Consider the following 20204-nt stretch of genomic DNA (forward strand, 5'->3'; position numbering starts at 1 on the left):
CGTCCTGGGGCGCCTGGGTGGCTCAGTGGGTTAAGCCTCTGCCTTCGGCTCAGGTCATGATCTCAGGGTCCTGCCCCTCGCTGCTCGCACCCAATCTGGCTCCGGCATCGTCCCTTCCAGGCCCTCACCCAGCCCTCCCCTGCCACCTCACTGCTCCTCAGGGAAGAGCTTGTGCACCACATGCGGCCACGCACGTCTGCAAGGCCCGAGGACGGCAGCCGGGGAGCCCGTGGGCCCCGCACACACCGTCGCCCGCCCCCTCCCGCCGCACCCACCCAGCGCGCACCCTAGCCACTGGCTCAGCCCGGCTCCACCTCCTGCCTGGACGGTTCCCCATGGGCAGTGATGCTGGTGGGGGGAGGTCTTCAGGAGACGGGATCAGCACCCCAACTCGGGGCCCATCTCTGTCACTGACAGCAGAGTGAAGAGGTCCGTGAACGCGTCTGCGACGCCCGATAAAGGGTCTACAAGGAGCACAGAAGCCGAGTTGCCAGGACTCTGTGGATTTTCTCCTGAAGCGCAGGAGCCCGGAAAGTTCTAAGTGGCATCTGCAGCTTGTGTGCACAGCCACGGCCCGGACCAGCTGTCCCTCTGTCCCCCTCCTGCTGACCCAGGGGACACGCCTTGCGAAGCGCCCTTCTCGGGGCAGAGTGGCCTGGCCGGGCCTCCTGCCCACCCGCACCTGTGAGCCCCACACCGTCCGGGTTAGTTCCTGAAACCACCCAGCGCCTCCCTCCGCAGCCGCTGGCTCAAAGGCACCATGTGCCCTTCCTCGACCGGTTCTCACCGCAGGACTCGGGACTTGGCGGGGGACCAGAGACTTTTCCCGCCTCTCGCCCTCCCAGCTGGGGATGCTCCTGCCCTGAGCCCCTGCCACACCCAGCCCGAGCTCCACGCAGCCCTGTCGTGTGCACGGCCACACAGCTGCCGAGTGCGACGTCTGTCTGTCCCGTCTGGGGAGCGAGCTCCTGCGTGAGGACAGACACGTCCACGTCCGTGGCTGCAGCACATGTGTGACTGCGGTGTGCAGACCCCGCACAGCCGCGGAGGCCCCGCCTGTGGCTGAGCCCAGGCCCGGCGGCCCAGAGGAAGGAGGACCAGGACCCCCATCCTGGGGGCTCACAGCCCCCAGGCAAACACACAGGCACCCCACGTGCTGGGGCTAGAACTCAGACCTGTGCCGAGGGAGAACCCTAGGACCAAGCTCATCCTATCAGAGCCATGTGACAGGCGCCCCAAACAATTGGGGGCCGGTCTGGGTCACGCCAGGGATGCCAGCTCGGCGGGGACAGTAGCTGCCACAAGGCCCGGGAGGGGGATCCTCGCCCTCCCTTGTGGGATGAGCGTGCCTCTGCCTGCGAGTGGAAAGCAGGGGCCACGGCGGGGACATGGATGAAAACAGCTTCTAATCCGCCAAGGGGCTCGGGAGGGGCGGGGACTGCTACACCTCCTGCCGGGGAGCGTTCGAAAAGAAACGTGACCAGGGCAGCAAGCGGCAGGGTCCACGGGAACCGCTACCCCACCGCCGGCCCACCCCCAGCCTGCCAGCAGGGGGGCCCTGCGCCCTGCCCTCCTCGCCCCCACCTCTGCTGCAGAGCGGCCCCCTCAGCACCACCAGCACCAGCTTCTTTGGCTACAACCGTTGTCATTTCTTCGTTTGCTTGCTGACCTCCCCAGGGCCGAGGCCCCACAGACCCTCTCCTGACAGGAGCGTCCGTGCTCCCCGCGCCGGAGTCCCATACCACGCGGGAGCTGCGGCGGCCCGGCCCAGCCCTTGCGTGTGGTTGCAGCTGGAGGGAGGGGCCCCAGGCCCTGGCGGGTCCCTCCTCCCCGCCTCCTGCGCCGGGGCACGCAGCAGCAGCTCGGTGTGTGCTGGCTGGATCGTCTCGACGAGGCCACACCCCCAGCCACGGTGCCACGACTCTTTGAACACAGGCCGGGCAGAGGCACGTGAGAAGGGGTGTGGGGAGCCCCGCACCAAGCTGGTTTCCCTGCACGGCGGGCGGCACAGGGGCCGGTACTGCCGGAAGGGCTCAGGGGCTCCCCAGGGCTGGGCGCCCAGCCAAGAAATGCCGGCTCGGCCTGCACGTCGGTGAGCGGGGGACGCGAGAGCTGCGCCACAGCCACGCACGAGCAGGGGAGCCCGACACCGGCAGCAACAGGGCCGTTGGCTCCCCCTGAGAAGATGCCAGGAGCCTCGTGGGCCCGACTCGGTGGTGGGTCGGGGAAGTGTCCGAAGGAGGGGACCCTGGAGCCGGTTTTCCAAGAATGAGCAGAGAGTTGTGCCAGGCGGGGGAGGAAAAGCGTGTCAGAAGACGAGGCCATGCGGCCTGGCCGTGTTCACGCAGCGCGCCCCTTGCCACGGGGACGTGGGACGCGGGTGGGTAGGCGGGGAGGGGGGTTGCTCAGGGCACCGACACCGATGGTCCACGCTGGACTGACGGACGGGACAGCCGGTGCTGTGACCGCACACGGGCCAGCACCTCCGATCAGCCTGTCAGCTGTGTCCCTGGGAAGCCACCAGGCTCTGTGGACACTGTAAGGGTGGGGCAGACTGAGTGCAGTCATCCAATCAGTGAGGCGTATGTATATCCACTGGGAAAATTGGAATTCAGTTGGCCGCCTGTGTAGGGGCGGGGCTCAGCCACCCCCATAAAGGTTGCTCTGCCAGGCTGTCGGGGGGCTGCTGCAGGAGAGCGGTGGAGCCGAGTCCACGGAGAGTGGGACAGAGAGCGGTGCGGAGAGAGGTGCGGAGAGCGCTGCGAAGAGCGGTGAAGTCGCGGAGAGCGGTGAAGTCAACGGCGAATAGAAGAGCTGTAACAGCTCTTGTAAGAGCTATAACCACGTTTGGCGGTCCAGCCTCCCGCGGCCCCGAACGGCCGCCCGCAGCCTCCAGCCTCCTGCGGCCCCGAGCCGCCGCCTACAGCCTGCATCCCCACGAGCTGCCGAGACCCCAGCGGTCCAGCGGTCAGCGGTCCTGACACCTGCAGCCCCTAGACGCCAGCCGTCCCGAGGCGCAAGCAGCCCTGAGATGCCAACGGCCCCTAGACACCAGCAGCCTCGCCGCAAAATGCCTCGCCACCCCGAACCACAAGTGGCCTTGTCCGCAGTGGTGGCTTCCTCCGGGTGGAAGCCTGGTCAGAGTAGCATCGTGGGGAGCAGAGTCTGTGTCATCTGGGTTGTCCTCCTTGTCACTGTTGCTGTCATTGTTGCTTCTTCGTCGTTGGGAGTGGCCTCATCCAGGAAGTGGTCTTGTCCAGAACGGCCTCCTCTTGGGAGCGGCCTTGTCCGGGGAGCAACTTCATTGAGCAGTGGCCTTGTCTTGGGAGCGGCCTCTTCTTGGGAACGGCTCCAATCATGGAGCGGCCTCATCTGCGGAGCAGCAGCGTCATCTAGAGCGGCCTCGTCCAGAGTGGCCTTCTTGGAAGTGACCTTGTTGGGATCATCGTCACCGCCTTTTCGTAAGAGGTAGCTCTGACCAGTCGTTTGATTCCTGATGCTTGGCGCGAAATAAAGTTTTGCTTGACCTTCGCTTTGTATCAGTCTCGTTCCTTTGATCACGGACCCTAACAGACACGAACCCATCACCGTCCTCATCTCCTTTTCCTGGGACCTCAGAGCACAGGACGGTCTCGCCGCACGGGGGTCAGGGACGAGCTGGGCGCCTCCCCCCCACTCTGGTGTGCCTCGAAGGCCCGCTGCTGCTACGGAAGAGGACCACACAGAAGCTAAAGGAGGCCCGTGTTGGCCCGGGACCGGAGGCATTGACGTCTGTCTTGACTCGGGCTCTGCTTTCCGTCTGCACGTGGGGCCCTGGCCGTGCCTGAGAAGCCGCTCCCTCTGCAACGGGCCTCGCCGAGGCCTCCGGTACTTGAGAGCGATTAAGAGCAAACATTTTTTCACGAGTTTCACAAAGACGGGGGCTGTGTCCACAGCGGCATCTCAGTCCCAGCGAGTACTTCATCTCGAGGCAGACCATCAGCTTTGGGGCGCTGACCGCTATTCTCCACAGAGACGACGTACGGAGGAGCTCAGGGGACTGGGAGCCCCTTCCCGACGCGGCGGCTCGTGCCGACAACCTCCACGCTCCCGGGTGACACCCGATGGCCGACGGGTCCTCTCCTGAACCCTTGCTTCCCTTGGCTTCCAGAACACCCCATTCGGCGGGTCACGCATGCCTCCCCCTGCGCCCCTCCTCTCTCCCCGGCAGGCCCCTGCCTCCACGGCTTCCTGCCAGGGCTTAGCCCCGATCTTCCCAGCACCGACTCCACGGTGGGCAGGCCAGGGTGGCCCGCACCACCTTGGCGATGGCAGCAGACGCCTCTCCCCACGCACCCGGCCCAGACCCTTCCCTGGAGCTCAGCTCAAACATCACACACTGGTTGCGGTGGCTGCTGGGCTCACGGGCGTGTCAACTGCGCAGCCCAACCCAGCTGCTCGGCTCCCTCACCCCCCACCCTGCAACCACCCTGGTCGCCCTGACCGAACCTGGCCTTCACCGGGGCCTTCCCTTGCCGCATACCTACTTCTAATCTGTCTACACGTCCCACGGCCCCACCTGACCCAGCCTGAAACCAAGCACCTCCGGCCTCTCCGCCGCCTGCCGACCCCTCGATGGTACCCCGACTGGTGCCTGCCGCGTCCCCGCGCTGCACCTGCGGCAAGCCGCCCAGGTGGCCTCGCAGTCATGAGTCCCAGGAGCCCCGGCACCTGGGACGGCCGAGGTGGCTCCGCCAGGCCTCTCAGGGGCCGGCTCCCTACGGGGGGCAGGGAGAGGCCAGCACAGACAACCGATGTGGCCACGAGCCTTCTTCTTCACTCCTCCCCCAGCACCCCTGCTGGACGTATGTGGGCCTTCCGGGTCTGGCTGAAGAACTTCCAGAGAGTGAAGACTTTCCTGCCTTTTAGGGAAACAAAGGCTTGTTTCCTCGCACCCAGCTTCCCCCACCACCCAGCGATTTTGTGTGGGCAGCAAAGACAGCAGCAGCCACAGGGGCTCACAGCAGCCAACACTGGGGAAGGGGCCCTTCACCTCTGACCGCCCAGAGGGAGGGTCCCCCGCAGGAGCCCTCGCTGCAGCCGTGGCCTCCCTCCACGGGCCCGGAGCAGGGCCGCCGAGCAGGGGCAGCAGAGCCCGTCTGATGGCCGGGGTGCTGAGGAGGGGAGCGCAGCGGCCGGGCAGCCCCGAAGGAGTCAGGTGAAAGCATCCATCAGCGGTTCTGGAAGGCCCCGTGACCGACACCGAGACCGGTGCCACCGGATAGTCCAGAAATTGCCCCGCACGCATGGGGCTGGCAGACGTCGGACACAGAAGCGAAGCAAGTCAGTGCGGGAAGGTTCCTAACACGGGGCCGGAAGACTCAGAGGGCGCCGTGCGACAAAGTCTCGCGAGCAGAACCTCACGCCTTATTGAAGAGTCAGATCCAAACATAAAATCTCAAACTAGGAAGGCTTCAGAAGAAAATGAAGGGTGAGCTGGACCTCAACAAAACCTGAAGCCCGGGCTCTGGGGAGACGCGCGAAGGGAGCGGGGAGATGAAAGCCAGCGGGAGGCGTCCGCCCGCTGTGTGCCCGACAACGGGCTCGCACTCGGAGCACGGGAGAGCTCACAGTCGCTAGTCCTTACACACACAATAACTAATGGTCAATTTAACTTAAAAAAAAAAAAAAAAGTGGGCTAGGGGCACATCCAACTCTCGATATTGGCCCGGGTCGTGACCTCGGGGTTGTCAGAGCCAGTCCCCTGTCGGGCTGTGCTGGGCGTGGAGCCTGCTTTGCTTTCTTTCTCCCTCCCCCTCTAAAATAAACAAACAAAATCTTTTAAAAAAGAAGATTCTTCCCCCTTCTGCTCCTGCACACTCTCTCCCTCTCTGAAAAAGGAAAAAAAGAAGAGAGCTTCAGCAAAGAGGACACGCAGACGGACGGTAAGTACGCACACAATCGCTCCTCAGCATCAGCTGTGGCGGGAGCGCAAATGAGCCGTGCGGCTGCCACGCCCCTGGAGGCCGAGGGTGGAGGGGCCCGTGTGGCGGAGGGGACGAGCAGCTCAGGGGGAGCGCCCGCACTGCCCAGCCCAGCAGCACACTACCAAGTGGACGCAAAGGCAGGTGTCCGCACGCTTTCTTTGTGAAAGGTCAGAGGGTAGACATGCTCGGCGTTGGGGGCCGCACAGTCCCTGCGGCAGCTGCTGAGCCCTGCGGCTGCGCAAGGCCCCCGGGACCACCCACAGATGAACAGGGGGCCATGTGCCAATAAAACTTTATTGACAAAAGCAGGTGGTGGCAGGGATCTGGCCTGCAGGTATAGTATGCAAAGGCCTGCCTGGGAAAATGAAAACGGATGTTCACACAAACACCTACATGCCAAGATTCCCAGCAGCCCCATCCGTGACCACCTGGAACTGCAAACAACATGCGAGGCACCTGGAAGAATCGACAGGAGCTGTGCTGCGAGCGCCACCTCAGTCATTCGCACAGGACACCTCTGAGACCCTGAGTGACCGCAGTGGATCGGCACTGCCAGGGGCTGGGCTGTGGGAGGGGAGGCTACCAAGGAGCAGCAGGGGTTTGGGGGTAAGGAACCGTTCCATACGCAGACTGGGAATCTCTGCATGTGCTAAACTCTGTCACCAAAGCAACAAACAGTAACAAAAGCAGACACAAAGCTGCCACCGTGGTCCCAGGCCACCAGTCCCTGCCTCCGCTCTGGGGTTTCTGACCTCAGGTCCTGGGCCTCCTGCCATCTTCTCCTGCCACTTGTCTTGGCAGTCTCCTTATGCTCCTGGTCAGGCCAGGCCCCCTGCACCCCGGGGCCTTTGCATACACTCTCCCTTTGCCACAGCTCTCCCACACAGTCAGCTACTGAGAGAGGCCCTTCACTCAGAATCAGATGCCCCCTAACCCCCGTCCTGCTCCTGCTTCGGCAGCACGTCCTCAGTCCTGCTCTGTACTGCCCCAGCATCTGTCCACGTGTCCGCCTCCAGCAGAACAGATACACAACCAGCTGGCTGACAGGGGTTTCCCAGCGCAGTCTACACTGCCAGGTGGGCCCTGACCTGTGCCTTACTCTCTGCCATACCCGCGGCACCTAGCACAGTGCCTGGCCCACGGGAGGCATGCGGAAGTTCTCAATAAACAACTTCCCCCTCCCCCAGGCCCCACCTGTCCTCCCTCCCCCTGGGCCCACAGAGGAGGACCGGGCAGAAGTCCACGTGCTCTGTGTTTGGGACCACCAAGGAGCCGGTGTCAGCGCCACGACGGGATCTCACAAGGAAGAGTGATCTTGTGGACCAAGGGCAGGTGTGCCACTTCGGGGACGAGGAGTCGCACCTCCAGTACCGTAGGCATGATGCGAGCAGGACCAGTATGGACCAGCAGGCAGGACCGAGTGCCCGAGGCTGACATGACACCTGTTGATGGTCACAGTAGAGCCCCCCAGGCCAGTCGCCCAGACGCCATGGTCCGCAGACAGACAGGTCCGGCCCAGGAGGCAGGAGTGCAGCAGCCCTTCTGTGCACGGGTCTCCTTTCTGAGCAGGAACAGAGACAAGGCAGCATGGCGCAGAGTTCCTGAAAGAATGAGTCAGGAGCCCGTGTAGCATGGCCTTGTTTATTTTATTTTATTCTTAATCTCAAGAGAAAGAGGAATTAAAACTATGGAAACAGATTTTTTTTTAGTGAAACTCCCAACACCCTGCGAGAGCCCGGAGCGAGGAAACAGTGACCGCGGCAGGACGGCTCCCACCCAGTGAGGACGGGTCCCGTCAGCGAGGGGAGACGTCGGGTGGGACCGGCCGCTGTCGGCAGAAGCTCCCTCGTTCCTTATAAAGGCTCGCGGGAGAGACCGGCAACGCCGGAGCGACCTGGGAAATGGTCCCCAAGGACCGCTGCGCCCTCGCGGACTGCCAGCGGAGGGTCGGGGCGGCGCTAGAGCAGTATGTGATACTTCAGCGCCCGGGGCACCCTGTTGATGACGAGCCTCCCGTCGTAACTCAGGGAGGCAAAGAGCCAGGGGTCAGCAGAGGACCAGTCCACGGCGTACACGCTGTCCTCGTGCTCCTCGTAGGTCGCGATGACGCTGTCCTGTGGGGGCTCCTGGCTCCTACAAGGCACCAGAGACACGCGTGAGCCGGGCGGCAGGGCGTCCTGCCCAGGCCCGGGGCCTTGCTCCCCTCCTATGTGGGACGGGAAGACTGATGGCAGCTGGCGCTGGGCCACAGACACCCTCACGGGGCTGTGAGGAACCGGGAGAGCCACCTGCCGACACCGTGTTCTCTCCGCTGCAGAAGAGCAGGGGCCTGTGAGTCTGCCGGGGCCCCGCGGTTCCGGGGGACGGCGACCACAAACACCCACGAGGGCTGAGTAAAGGGTGAAGAGAAGCCGAAAGGACCCTGGGGACAGCCAGCGCAGCCCCGCCCTGCTCAGGGATACGGAGCTGACCCAGGGCACGCAGCCTCCCCCCGCTGGGCAGGAAGGGGTCCCTGGTCCTGGTCTCAGACTTCGGGGCACGATCCTCCAGGGCTCCCACGACACCTCCCTGCAAATCAGAGCGACTGCTCTCCTTCTCCAGGGACACTGACCCGACGGTGCCGAGTGACACCGCGTGAGCCCGGAGCGCACACACGTTCCTGCCGACTCAAACAGGACGTCACGTCGTCCATTCTAAGTGGCCACACCCAGAACAAGCTCCAAGGCCACGGCTCCCCTTGTCCTTTTCTTCCCATTTCTACTCCACACTCCTGGCCTGTCCCCAACAACGCAGCTGCCCTCTGGGTCCCACCCCGGCCTCCAGTGCTGTGTCCTCTACCCCTTCCCACCAGACGGACCTGCCGTGCCTACTGGGGCTTGGTTACAAATGCCGCCTGAAAATTCTCTTGGGGACTCTGTTCTCCTGAGTTTATGAGTCACGTGGACGGACCAAAGGAGCAGGACTGTGGGGACACCCCTGCTGATGTCGCTGCCTCCACCAGCCTTCCCACCCTGTGAGCCACGCAGGTGCCTGCTGTTCCCCCGCAAGGCTGCACACAGAGAAGCTGGTGAAGAGGTCAGGAAATCATGGCCCCGAAACCATGGCGACTGTGTTTCTAACTATGCGTCTGCTTGGACAGAAAACAGCTGTGAAAAGGCCCCAATACCAAGATCTCTTCTCAGAAATGAAGTTGGGCCAATCTCCGGTAGATGGAGGGAGAATTTGGACCACAGGACAGTAAAGAACCTCGAGCAGAAGGACAAGCCCTGTGGAACGGTCAGGCTCAGCTGATAAACGCAGACCTTCCTGCCCTGGATGCAGGAGCCGTGAGTCTCTGCATGCAGCTCCCCTCACGAGAAAGAATCTACTCGAAATACAAGGGCCGTCCTGTTTTACAGTCCACGCCACCGACCAAAGACACGGGCTCTCGGCTTCTTCCTCTACACACAGAAGCCGCGGCCGCGCTCTGCTCATAGCCCGAGGCTCTGATATGAGCCCTGGACCGGGGTGCCCCTGCTCTGCGCCAAACAGAAGTGGGACCCACAGGAGTCCCGGGTCCCCAGGAGCCCCACTCTTCCCGGGGGTGTGAGCCCTGGTTTGCAGAGTTAGCCCCTAAACAGATGCAATTAGGGATGGAGAGTTCGTCACCAAGAGGCACGACAGCCGAGAGGTTTCCCACGTTCCCTCCGGAGCCTCGGGGTGAAGAGTGCCGGGGAACACCCGCATTTGGGGCTGAGGGCGCTGGCCTGGAGTCCGCACCCCGCCACAGAGAGGGCCGCCGACTGGACACACAGCTCTCATCCCAGCCGGAGACGAGGACGCTGGGGACCGCCTGTGGCTCACAGAGGCTCACGGGTTCTCAGTGCTGCCTGAGCACGCGTTGGAAGACAAGTGATGATCTTTAAGATCCCCTGGACGGCGCTCGAGAAGGAGATGGACAGACATCGACCAGGTTCGTGTTTCAGAACCCACACAAGATGGCATGAGCTAACCCACCCCGACCCCAAGATGGCATGAGCTAACCCACCCCGACCCCCACGCCCCTGTGGCCGGGACCAACATCCTCCAGAACGGGGAGCCCCGAGCCGGCAGTGGAGGAGGCCGCCCTGACCACACGCACAGACGGCCCGACGGGAGCCGCCTCCACCGCGAGGGGGCCTGGGAGAAGCGAGCCGCGCGCAGCACGGAGAGCAAGCGCCCTTACTTCCCCTCTGGGCGGCGCTCCTCCTGGTCACTCAGGTCGTCGTCGTCCACCAGGTGGCCGAAGGGCTCGGATGAGATGGACACCATGTTGGACAGGATGACCCTGCTGTCACTGCTGCCCGTGAGGACAAGCTGGTCGTGGGAGTGGTTGTAGCGGACGTTCCACACCCTGGAGGCAAGCAGGCAGTTCAGCTCCACTCGCCCCTCCTGGACGGGGCAGCGCTGGGACCGCGGGCAGTGGACCCCAGACCGCACGGGCTGACGCGGGAAGCTCCCAGCAGAGGCCGGACTTCCTGCATGCTTGTCTACAACCTTCTCTTCGGTCCCGGCAAAGAGAGACGAGACCAGAGGGAAGCACGAACCTCAGAGCCAGAGGAGGGCTTGCGGCCGCCCGCCTTCCCAAATCCTAACGGCCACAACTGCCCCAGGAGCAGAGGACAGAGTACAGATGACCTGGCAACGGAGCCAAACCCCAGGGCAACATCCACGAGCGGCAGCCATGGGGCCCGGGGCACAGCCCCGCAGCGAGCTCAGTGAGCCAAGCGGAGTGCCGGCAGCCAGTGCGCAGGGTCGCGGAGGAGGGCGTCTCCTCGGACTGTGCCCACCACAGCAACTTACAGAACCTGGCAAAACTGGACTCTATGCAGCGTGCCAGGTTTCTGAATGTCCTGACCACAACCTCTACCTCTGAAACCAATAATATGTCATATGTTAATTAACTGAACTTAAATTTCTCAAAAAAGGAAAAAAAAATTAATGTCCTGAGTGCAGAAACATGGCTTCTGGTAAGTAATTCAAAGAATTTAGGGACACAGAACAGAAAAAGTCAACTCTCCTGGGATGCGCCCACCCTGGCCTGAGCAAAATCTCCTGACAGCAGTTTTGTTCTTACTCTTCTAGATGTTTCTTCCACATACGCACACACAAGCAGCACAAGCCCTCACAAGCTCACGTGCAGATGGGCAATCACACACACAAGCACACACTTACACAAATACATGCACACAAGCAGCACACGCCCTCACGAGCTCACGTGTAGACGGGCAATCACACACACAAGCGCACACTTACACAAACACACGCACACAAGACCACACACACCCTCACGAGCTTACTTACACACAGACAACCACACACAGAAGCATGCACTTACACAAACACACGCGTGCCTCACCGGGAGGAAAGCTAGCTTACACCAGGCCCACCGGCCCGGACTGGACTCTCACCTGTGTTAGCGCAAGTACGAGCGTGCGGTGAACAGCACGTGACGTGTCAGGAGTGACGACTGCTCTTGGGCAGCGTCCGCCCCACACACTGAGCTCCTGTCCTCCCCACCCACACCACCGTCCCCACAGACCGAGCGAGCCTGCGCCCTGCCAAGGGGCACAGGGCGGTTTCCTACTCCGCAGCACGGCCCACGATGCTGCACGAACCTCTGTGCACACTGTTGCATACATGTACCGGCACAATGCAGGAGAACATAGAGGAGATGTTTTCCTTCTTTCCTATGTTTATAAATCACAAACATTCGGGTCTGGAATCGGTATTTCTTTAGGAAAAATCAACCCGGGTGCGCTGAATGATTCACAGCAGCACCAACTAAGCCGGTCTGTGCCTTTCCAAACAGGACAGGTGTTAGCAAAACAGGCTGCAAGCCACCCCACCCCCGCAGTGTGCAGGAGGCCCTACCAGTGGGAGTGCTGCTCCAGGGTCTTCACGGGCTCAGTGACGTTTCGGGTGTCCCAGAACTTCACCTTGCAGTCGTCCCCGCAGCTGGCTAGGTAGTACTGCTTGTTGGGGTTGAAGTCCAGGTCGCGCACCAGCTGCCCGTGGGCGTTCTCAATGCAGTATATCTGGCTGTGAGACAGCAAGGGGGGGCACACGGGACAGGAAGTGCGTCATGGGGACCCCATGGTGCAGACTGGCCCTGCCTCCTGCTCCCCATCGAGTGCCAGCCTCAGGGGACCGCTCGGCCCACCATGGTCATGCAGGCTGGGGTTCCCCCAAGCGACGGGGCCAGCTTGGGTTCCAGGAGGCCTGGTGACCTCCCCCTCAGTGCCTCTTCCAGGGGTACCCAGCCGAGGCTTCTCCGAGAGCACATCTATGACTCCCAGAAGCTGTGGGGTGACGCCGGCCCCTGGCTGTCCCAGTGTGACCTGGCCCCTGGAGAAGACATCAAGTTAGCAGGACGGTGACAGCCACAGGAGTGCTGACCAGGTCCCAGGAGGACATGGACAAGGAAAGCAAACGGCTGGCAGCAGGCTGGCGGTACAGTGCTGGGTGTTGGGAGACACAGACAGACGGAAGGACGAAAACACTGGAAAAGCAATAAAAAGCAATGAAGGGAAGGTGTGGGTCAGGGCTGGGCCGTCTGTCCACTCAGCACTTCACGGAGCACCTCCACCATGGCCCGTGCCCCAGGAGACCCAGGTACGACGGTCACACGGCTGTTTACAGTGTATGCACGCCCATGTGCACACGGCACACACGCACGGACACACACATACACACACACGTGCACATGAGGCATATGCACAGGCATGTATGTGTCCAGTCCTGTACACACCTGACCTCCATGCTCCAAGCCGCTCCTCCACGGGTGTGGAATGAGAACATTCCGTCAGTCTGACGCCCTTCTGATGTCAGAAACCCAAACAGGGTCGGGGAGTGGGGGAGACACGCAGGTCATCAGGGAGGCTGGACGAGGGTTGGAACCAAAGTCCCACACCCAGATGCGAGGGGGCGAGGCACTGCTGACCATGTTGCTCTGTGTATTTTCTCCCCCAGGTGTGACTTAGTTTCCCCGGCAAGCCCTCCCACTTCCCTGGCCTCCAGCAGGCAGTCTGGCTTCCTGTAATCACCTTGCACATTCCACAGCCATGCCAAGTGCGCGCCCCTCCGCCCTCGAGGTGGGTAAACTCACTCCCTTCCATCTTCTCCCATGCCGCAATTCCTGACCCTAAACCACTTTTTTATCTTGAAATGATTTTTATATCTCGCACTTTTCCAATAACCTCAGATCTTTTCCTAAAAGAAGATACCAAAGCCCGGAAGATCTTCCAAGGGAAACTGCAACTGTACAACACAAAATCCTGGCAGGTTGGGGGGTGCTAGGCGGACAGTCCCACACACACGGAACACCGGCCCAGGGTGCTTTGTGCGCCCTGGGGGTCAGTGATGTCAACACAAAAGCACAATGTGTTCCAGAAGAAACATCCAAAGCACCTTGGCTAAATAAAATCAAAGACACTCACAAAAGGAGAAGCAATAATCAGCGAGAACCCTGGCTGAGGGCAGGGCCAGGGGGACGGAGCTCCGCCACCCAGAGCATGTCTGCTCTCGTTGTGGGGGGCATGTAACGTCCCGCACTGGGTATAGAACCTCCTCGTGTCCTTTAAAGAACAAGGTGTGCACAGGGACTGATGGCCCGGGGACCCGCAGAAACGGCTCTCCCGCAGCACGTTCCTTGGGCCGATGCCCTTGGCTCTCCGCTTCGGCAGTGAACCCCCTTGAGCAGATCCACGCACCCTGAGGAAGTGGCAACTGATTATTTATTGGCCTCTGAGTTTTCGGAGAGGCGTGGACCTAAATTTAAAGCTGTGCCCACCCCCCCCGAGGGCAGCACCCGTGACTCGGAGACGTGTGTCTCCGCAGCCTGGTGATAAATTACTACGTGCTCAGGGGTAAACTGTATCTTAACAGCGGCTGCTCGGCTCCCGTTGCCACGGCAACAGATGTGCACACCATCACTCCTTTGCTATCAAACCACACCTGGAACAGAAAAATCGCTCTTATTTGTTCCATTAGAACCGATGGCTGCAGCACATAATGACTTTACATGACAAACCGCGCTTCCCCGAGAGGTGCGGTCCTTAAAGGCACAGCGACGGTCACAGGCCTCACCTGGGGCCGCGCCTGCCCACCTGTGCTCGCCAATCACAGGGACCGACAAGCCGGCAGTCCCCCTCTCCTTGCTGAGATGTTTCAAATCCCAATCCTGATTCTCACTACAACAGCCACCATTCACTCCAGGGACAGCCACACGAGACAGTAACCGGGCAGGGCAGGAACACTGGGCCCCACGGGGCTGCTGGCTCAAGCCGGGGCAGAGACACAAAACGAGACGTGCGCCTTCCTGCACAAAACCAGACGAAGACCGATAAGCCGGGTGTCCCCAGGCACGTGTGACCTGGAACCGCCCCTCGCGGACGGAGGGGGGAGTCGGGGGGTCGCGCCATCACTGACCTCATGCTCCGCGTGTCCCAGCCTCGGATGGTCGTGTCGTTCGCGGTGGCCACCTGGGTGCCGGTGTGGTGAGGGCTCCACCGTCCGGAGGTGAACTTCAGCTGTCCCTTCCCTTCCAGGGACGCCGAGCTGGCCAGCTGGGAATTGGTGGTGTTTCAGAAAAGGGAAGAAGAAAAAAACAGGAATGTAAACTTTTTTTCTGAAAATTTAAGAGGACATCCTATATTCACAGGTTGTTATTGAAAATAATTTTTGAAAATATTACTGAAAATAATTAAGAAGCTCTGTCTTTGTTTCTTTGCCTTTATTTGCACCTTATTTGGGAAAAAAAACCCATCAAACTGAGCACAGCAAAAAACAGAAAGCGTATGAATAGGCCCTGTAGGGACCAGGACTTGCTAGGCTGTGCCCAGCTCATGGGCTCCAACTGGAAGGCGGCACCACCGGGCGCCTCGCACACCCGGCCTCACCAAAGCCGCACTCAGCCCGGGTGGAGCGGCTGTCCCAGCCACGCGTGCCGGGCAGACGCCGGTCTCGGGACACGCGCCTCCCACCCGTGGTGCCCGGATGGACGCCGGTCGCGGGACACGCGTCTCCCGTTCGCAGGCCTCCAGGCTCTTTCTCCAAAGGTTTGACCGAGGCCTTGTGAGACCCGCTGGGGCTGTCTCTGGGCCAGCACCGCCGTGTCCTGAGAGACAAGGGGCTCCTGGTCCTGAGCGGGGAGAAGAGCTTCCCACCACGCCCACAGGCCCACGTGGCCCTTGATGGCAGAGGTTTCCCACTGGCCACGCCATTCTTCCAATCTGGGGGTTGACCCTCTGCCCACAGTGACTTCGGCAGGGAGAGGCGTCCGCGGAGCTCTCGGACACCCGTCCCCTGGGCGCAGCACCCCATTCCCGTTACCTTGAACACCAGCCTCATTCCTTGGAGGAGCCCTGGGCGGGAACTGAGGGAGGTCTGACGGTCGCGGGGGACAGGGAGCGTCCCTGTGACTGGCCTGGCCCTGCAGCCCATCGCAGTGCTCATTGGGGCCCCTGCAGCACAGGGTCGGGGCGAGCCCCCAGACTCGACGTGGACAGGCCTGGGGCAGCCCCACAGAGTCTGCGGGCAGTGCGAGGGGATTCAGTTAGAGCCTTCGGGGCGCGCACCGCCTCCTCTCTGGGGAGACTGGCCCATGAAGAAATGGGATGGGGGACACATCTGTTGAGATGGACTTCTCCAAGGGACCCCCTCATTCCAGCAAGCCTGCAGCAATGGCCGCCCACCCAGGACACACTCCCCTGCCCCACCCCCCTCCTCGGCAAGGTTTCCTGGCTCATCTCGTCCCAGAAAACCCTTCTCCAAAAACACACCATTTTCCTGCCTTCCTGATGTGGAGTATCATGCAGGGAGCAGCCGTCCTTGAGGAGGCCGGGGCCGTGCTGAGCGTGCAGAAAGTCAGAAATGAAGGGACAGCAGCTGGGGTCAGAGGCAGAGGTCAGACACACAACCCAAGCAGAGAACACAGAGCCTGGCCAGGCCGGGGACAGCTGCATCAAGCGCCAAAGCCATCGGTGCCCATGAATACCAGGCAGACACGGGCGCCAGGAGGTCCTGGAGACCCCAGAGAGCCACCAAGGGCGGCAGCATGGGGCAGACCTGGAGCACAGGGCCTGAGGCCAGTCCTGTGGTGGTGGTAAGAGCTGAGGCCGGGGAGCGGTCATGGGGCAGTGTCTGGTGGAAGAGTAAAGGGGCGCCGGGGAGCCAGGACCCAACAGGCTCTCAGGGCGATGTCAGGAACCACCAGGCCCCCCACATCTCCCTCCTGTACCTGCCACACCCACTCGGGGCTTCTCTGGCGCCCCCTAGACCAGCGTCCTCATGGCCCCCAGGCAGGGATGGGGTGCCAGGCCATGACGCCCCACACGGACACCCACAGAAGACCGAGCGGACCCCAAGACTCATCACAAAACTCCCAGGGAGGGCTGGCCTGGCTCAGCCTGTCAGGTGCCATAAGGGCTAGTCGACAGCAGCCAGCAGCGGGGGTGACGCGAAGGGACAAACTGCCCAGTAACCACGCCAAGAGCAACAGACGAAGGACGCAGCTCGACCCGCTCTTCCCCTCCAACTCTCCCAGTGACCCGGCACCAGGGCCCCTGGGGAGCGCGAGGCAGGAGGGTCCGTGGCGGGCAGTCTCACACAGGGCGCAGGGGACCCACCACACCAGAGCCGCCACCGCCAAGCCACAGAAGAAAGAGAACTGCCGACAGGAAACTTATGACAGGGACCCAGACCCTGGGCCACGTGAGGACGGTGAGCAGGAGCGATCAGGCAGGAGGCGGAGAGAAACTGTCCCGGAGGAGCAACGGGCATGCTTTCCAGAGAAGCAACATGACCTCGGATGCTAAAAATGGCTCCAAAATGTATGTTAGAGACACACAGTGAGCTCATGCTTGGCTTGCCTACTCTCGCTCGTTTAACCTCCACGTGCACGGTATCAGCTAAGAAATCGTTTCATAGTTTCCCATTATGGAAAAAAAATTAAGTCAAAATTCCTACAGGTGCGATTTCAGTTTTCTGAAGATGGAATTGAGTAAGATCCTTTCACAGGGACTGTGAAAGGGCTGAGTATATTTTCTAACTAATCAGCACTCGGTGCTCTAATTAATCTTCTATTAAACATACTGATTCATCATCAAACTCTTCAGAAACGTAAAAACATGAGGCTGCACCTTCAGAAGACATGTCACGTACCTTCGATGGGGCGACTTTTCTGTGAGGCCACCATGGAGAAGGGTCATGGCGTGGCCCCCAACGGGGAAGACCCATGAGCCTCGGCCCCCGGCTGTCAGCACTCGCATCACTGCTGACCCACCGGGACTCCCCGAAGACAAACATGTCTCCTTCCAGAGCCCACGCCACAAGAACAGTCCCCCAGACGCTGGCTGGCAGAAGCGAGTTAGGGACGAATGAACCCAATGACCAACAAGCAAGCACCGATGCACCCGTCGGCAAGAGCATCGAGGGGGCCCCACCACACTGAGCACAGCAGAGGGACGGGTTTCGGGGGGGGGGGCGGGTTGGTGGCCTGGCCCACATCTCACCCAGCGCAAGGGGCAGCATTCAACTCTGCTGGTGACGCCAATGGGTCATCAGCTACTGCTGTCCCGTCCCGGCGGAATCACTGCGGGCACAGGACATACACCCTAACACACCCATTTCACAGAAGAGAACGGCAAGGCACAGAGATTTAATAACTGCACATCAACAACAGCCAACCCACAGCGGGCCACGGTGTGAGATAACAAGGGGGATCCAGACACTCCAGAGAAAACAGAGCCAGGTGGGCTGGAGCAGCCAAACAAAGGGATCATGAAGTTTCGGGACCCAGGACAGCGTCTGGGGCTGCAGAGAACTTGAATCAGCAGAAGACAGCATGGAGGGATTCTTGCCTGAACAAAGCAGAGCCAGACAACAACCCCGCTGGGCTAGGGGTGGTGCTGGGTGTCAGACCAACAGGACGGCGAGGCGATGCAGGCCGAGACAGGCGGAGGCAGCAGAGCCTGGGGAAGGGCAGCCTGTCGGCATGAGGGTGGGAGGTAGGACGGCCCACGGGAGGCAGGCAGCACCCAGCTCCTCAGGGCCTGCGTGGCCCCTCGCTGGTGTCCGCCTCAAACAGCAGAGTCCTCCGTGCTGAGGGATGTCCCACGATGACATTAGCTGCCATTCTCCTGTCTCCCTGGCTTCGGTGAAGCTGGCTGCCACGCTAGAGGCCCACGTGCAGGAAGTGAAGAGCCCAGCCCCTCGGGCCAACCACATCCTGCCATAACCTCGTTCAGAGCTTGGGCCCCCCCCATCCCCAGTCACGTCCTCAGACGAGACCCAGCTGCCAACACCTGCACCAGAGCCACATGAGGGACCTGAGGGCCTCCCGGCTTCTAGGTCCCTGACATCCTCACAGACGTTGCCCTGACACATGGGGGCCACAGGAAGCAGCCACCTTTGCAGACACCTGTTAGAGTGGGAGAAGAGACACAGGTGCCGACCAGAGGAGAGGGGAGACCGAGGGCGAATCCCAGCAGCTGCAGGACGGGTCGGCCGAGCCCCCTGACTTCGCAGCTGGGAAACCTGAGACCCCGAGTGGTGGGCGCCTCACCCTGGGTCACACAGCCGGTGGGGCAGGGGCAGGACCGGCCTCCTGCTTCGACTCCTGGGCTCACTCTAGCGCGTGATCTAACTGGGCAATAGAAACTCCGTGCCCCGGGTCCATTTTAGCGACACTCTGAAGGAGAGCTCACCATGGACGTCTGGAGGCCTGCTCAGGGCAGCCGGCACAGCCCACGCGCTACGGCTAAGCAGCCACGTGTTCTGGCTTCCCAGTGACTAGAGACAGCTCAGCCACAACCCCAGAGAGTGCACGGCACACAGTCACCTGGTTTTCGATGTTGAGCCCAACTATTCAGGGCCTCCCACCCCAGAAGGAATGACTAAAGCGACCCCACGAGCTGCTCTTCAGAGCTGTAAGCGCCGCCAGGCCATGGACAAAGGAACACGACTCTGACGGAGGAAATGCCGCACCTTGTGCTGTCGAGAGCGGCACACGTGGCCAGAGGCTCCCGAAGACAGAAGCGGCACTGCTTGCCACCGTGGCCCGGGGTGGTGAGGGTGCCGGGGACCAAAGACACATGCTGCCCACCTCCGAAGATCGTGGAGGAGCTGCTCTGCACCGCCTTGGCGGGAGGGCGGCAGGCGCGGCCACGGCAGGCCCCGGCTCTCAGAGCATGAGGGGTAGGAGCATCCCACACGGCCAAGTCCCACCGACATGCCCGGGCTCCCCAGCAGCCCGCGGGAGCGGCCGCTCCCGTGAGAGCCGTGACCACTGCCAGAGCCCCTTTGCTCCTGGTCGGGCTCTGCCATGAGACCCTGCCCACCCCTGGGAATGTCGTGGCAGTGTCCTCTACCTCTCTCAGCCGGGAAATTCCAGCCCCAGCCTTGAATGTGAACCCCCTGAGCTGGAGCCCCAGCTGGTCCCAAGTGACCGGACAAGTGACCCAGTCCCTTTGAGCCCGGCTTTGCTCCTGTCACTCCCTCAGGAAATGGAGTTATTCAAGAGCCCACCCCGCAGGGCCACAAACATTAAATGACCCCCTGAAGAGGCGGCCGACCCGCAGAGCTCCGGTCTATCTTCGGGGGTGGGCAGAAGGCAGGGGCCGCTACTGTCTTCCAGGGTGCAGGGTGAGTCACGGGAGACGATGGAGCCGGTGGGGGCAGACTCAGCAGGAGAGCCCCAGCCCGTCACTACCCTCAGGACGTGCAAGGAAAGGGGAGGAAGAGCAAGGCGGCTGGGAACAGGGACAGCCGGTGCAGGACCCCCCGCTGCCAAGGCGTGTGGAGAGGGGCTGCAGGGAGGCCGAGGTGGGTCCTGCCATCCCCCCGCCCGCATCCCAGGCTTCCCCAGGTCCCGGGGTGGGCGTCCCGGCTCCTGGGTGTGGCTGCATGGGCTCCACAGCTTGGCGGGCCGGCGGCGCCCAAGCCCCACCAGGGACTCTGTCCCCCGCCTCCCGGAAGCCAGCGCCCTCCTCTCTTCAGGAAATGCACACAGGGCGTTAGACAGCAGCACTGGAGAGGGGATCTGAGGTCGTTTTACATTTATTTTTAGCGTATTTCAACAGGACTCTATTTGCAGAAAGACAGAACTAAAAGGGCTTTTCCCCTTTGCTGCAAAACCTAAGCTCTCTTTGAAGGGGAAAGGGTGTGTCCTGTACCCACAGCTGCGGGCTTGACCTTGGCTCCCCGCTCGAAACAGGAAAG

At 61.6% G+C, this 20204-nt stretch overlaps 1 protein-coding gene across 3 annotated transcripts in view; it reads right to left on the reverse strand.

Moving 5' to 3' along the window:
• Positions 1-7605: 7605 nt before the first annotated feature.
• The window catches only part of EIPR1 (EARP complex and GARP complex interacting protein 1), a 125715-nt gene continuing 113116 nt past the window's right edge, over positions 7606-20204 (reverse strand). For all 3 annotated transcript variants that reach the window (XM_044262166.1, XM_044262167.1, XM_044262168.1), the window contains 4 exons: positions 14415-14551; positions 11859-12026; positions 10171-10338; positions 7606-8099 (listed from right to left, as the gene is read on the reverse strand). In XM_044262166.1, coding sequence (XP_044118101.1) covers positions 7925-8099; positions 10171-10338; positions 11859-12026; positions 14415-14551 — 648 coding nt within the window. In that variant the 3' untranslated portion in view covers positions 7606-7924. The remainder of the gene's footprint in view (positions 8100-10170; positions 10339-11858; positions 12027-14414; positions 14552-20204) is intronic.

This window comes from Neovison vison, chromosome 8, assembly GCF_020171115.1.
Source record: "Neovison vison isolate M4711 chromosome 8, ASM_NN_V1, whole genome shotgun sequence".
In the NCBI taxonomy this organism is placed as follows: Eukaryota; Metazoa; Chordata; class Mammalia; order Carnivora; family Mustelidae; genus Neogale; species Neogale vison.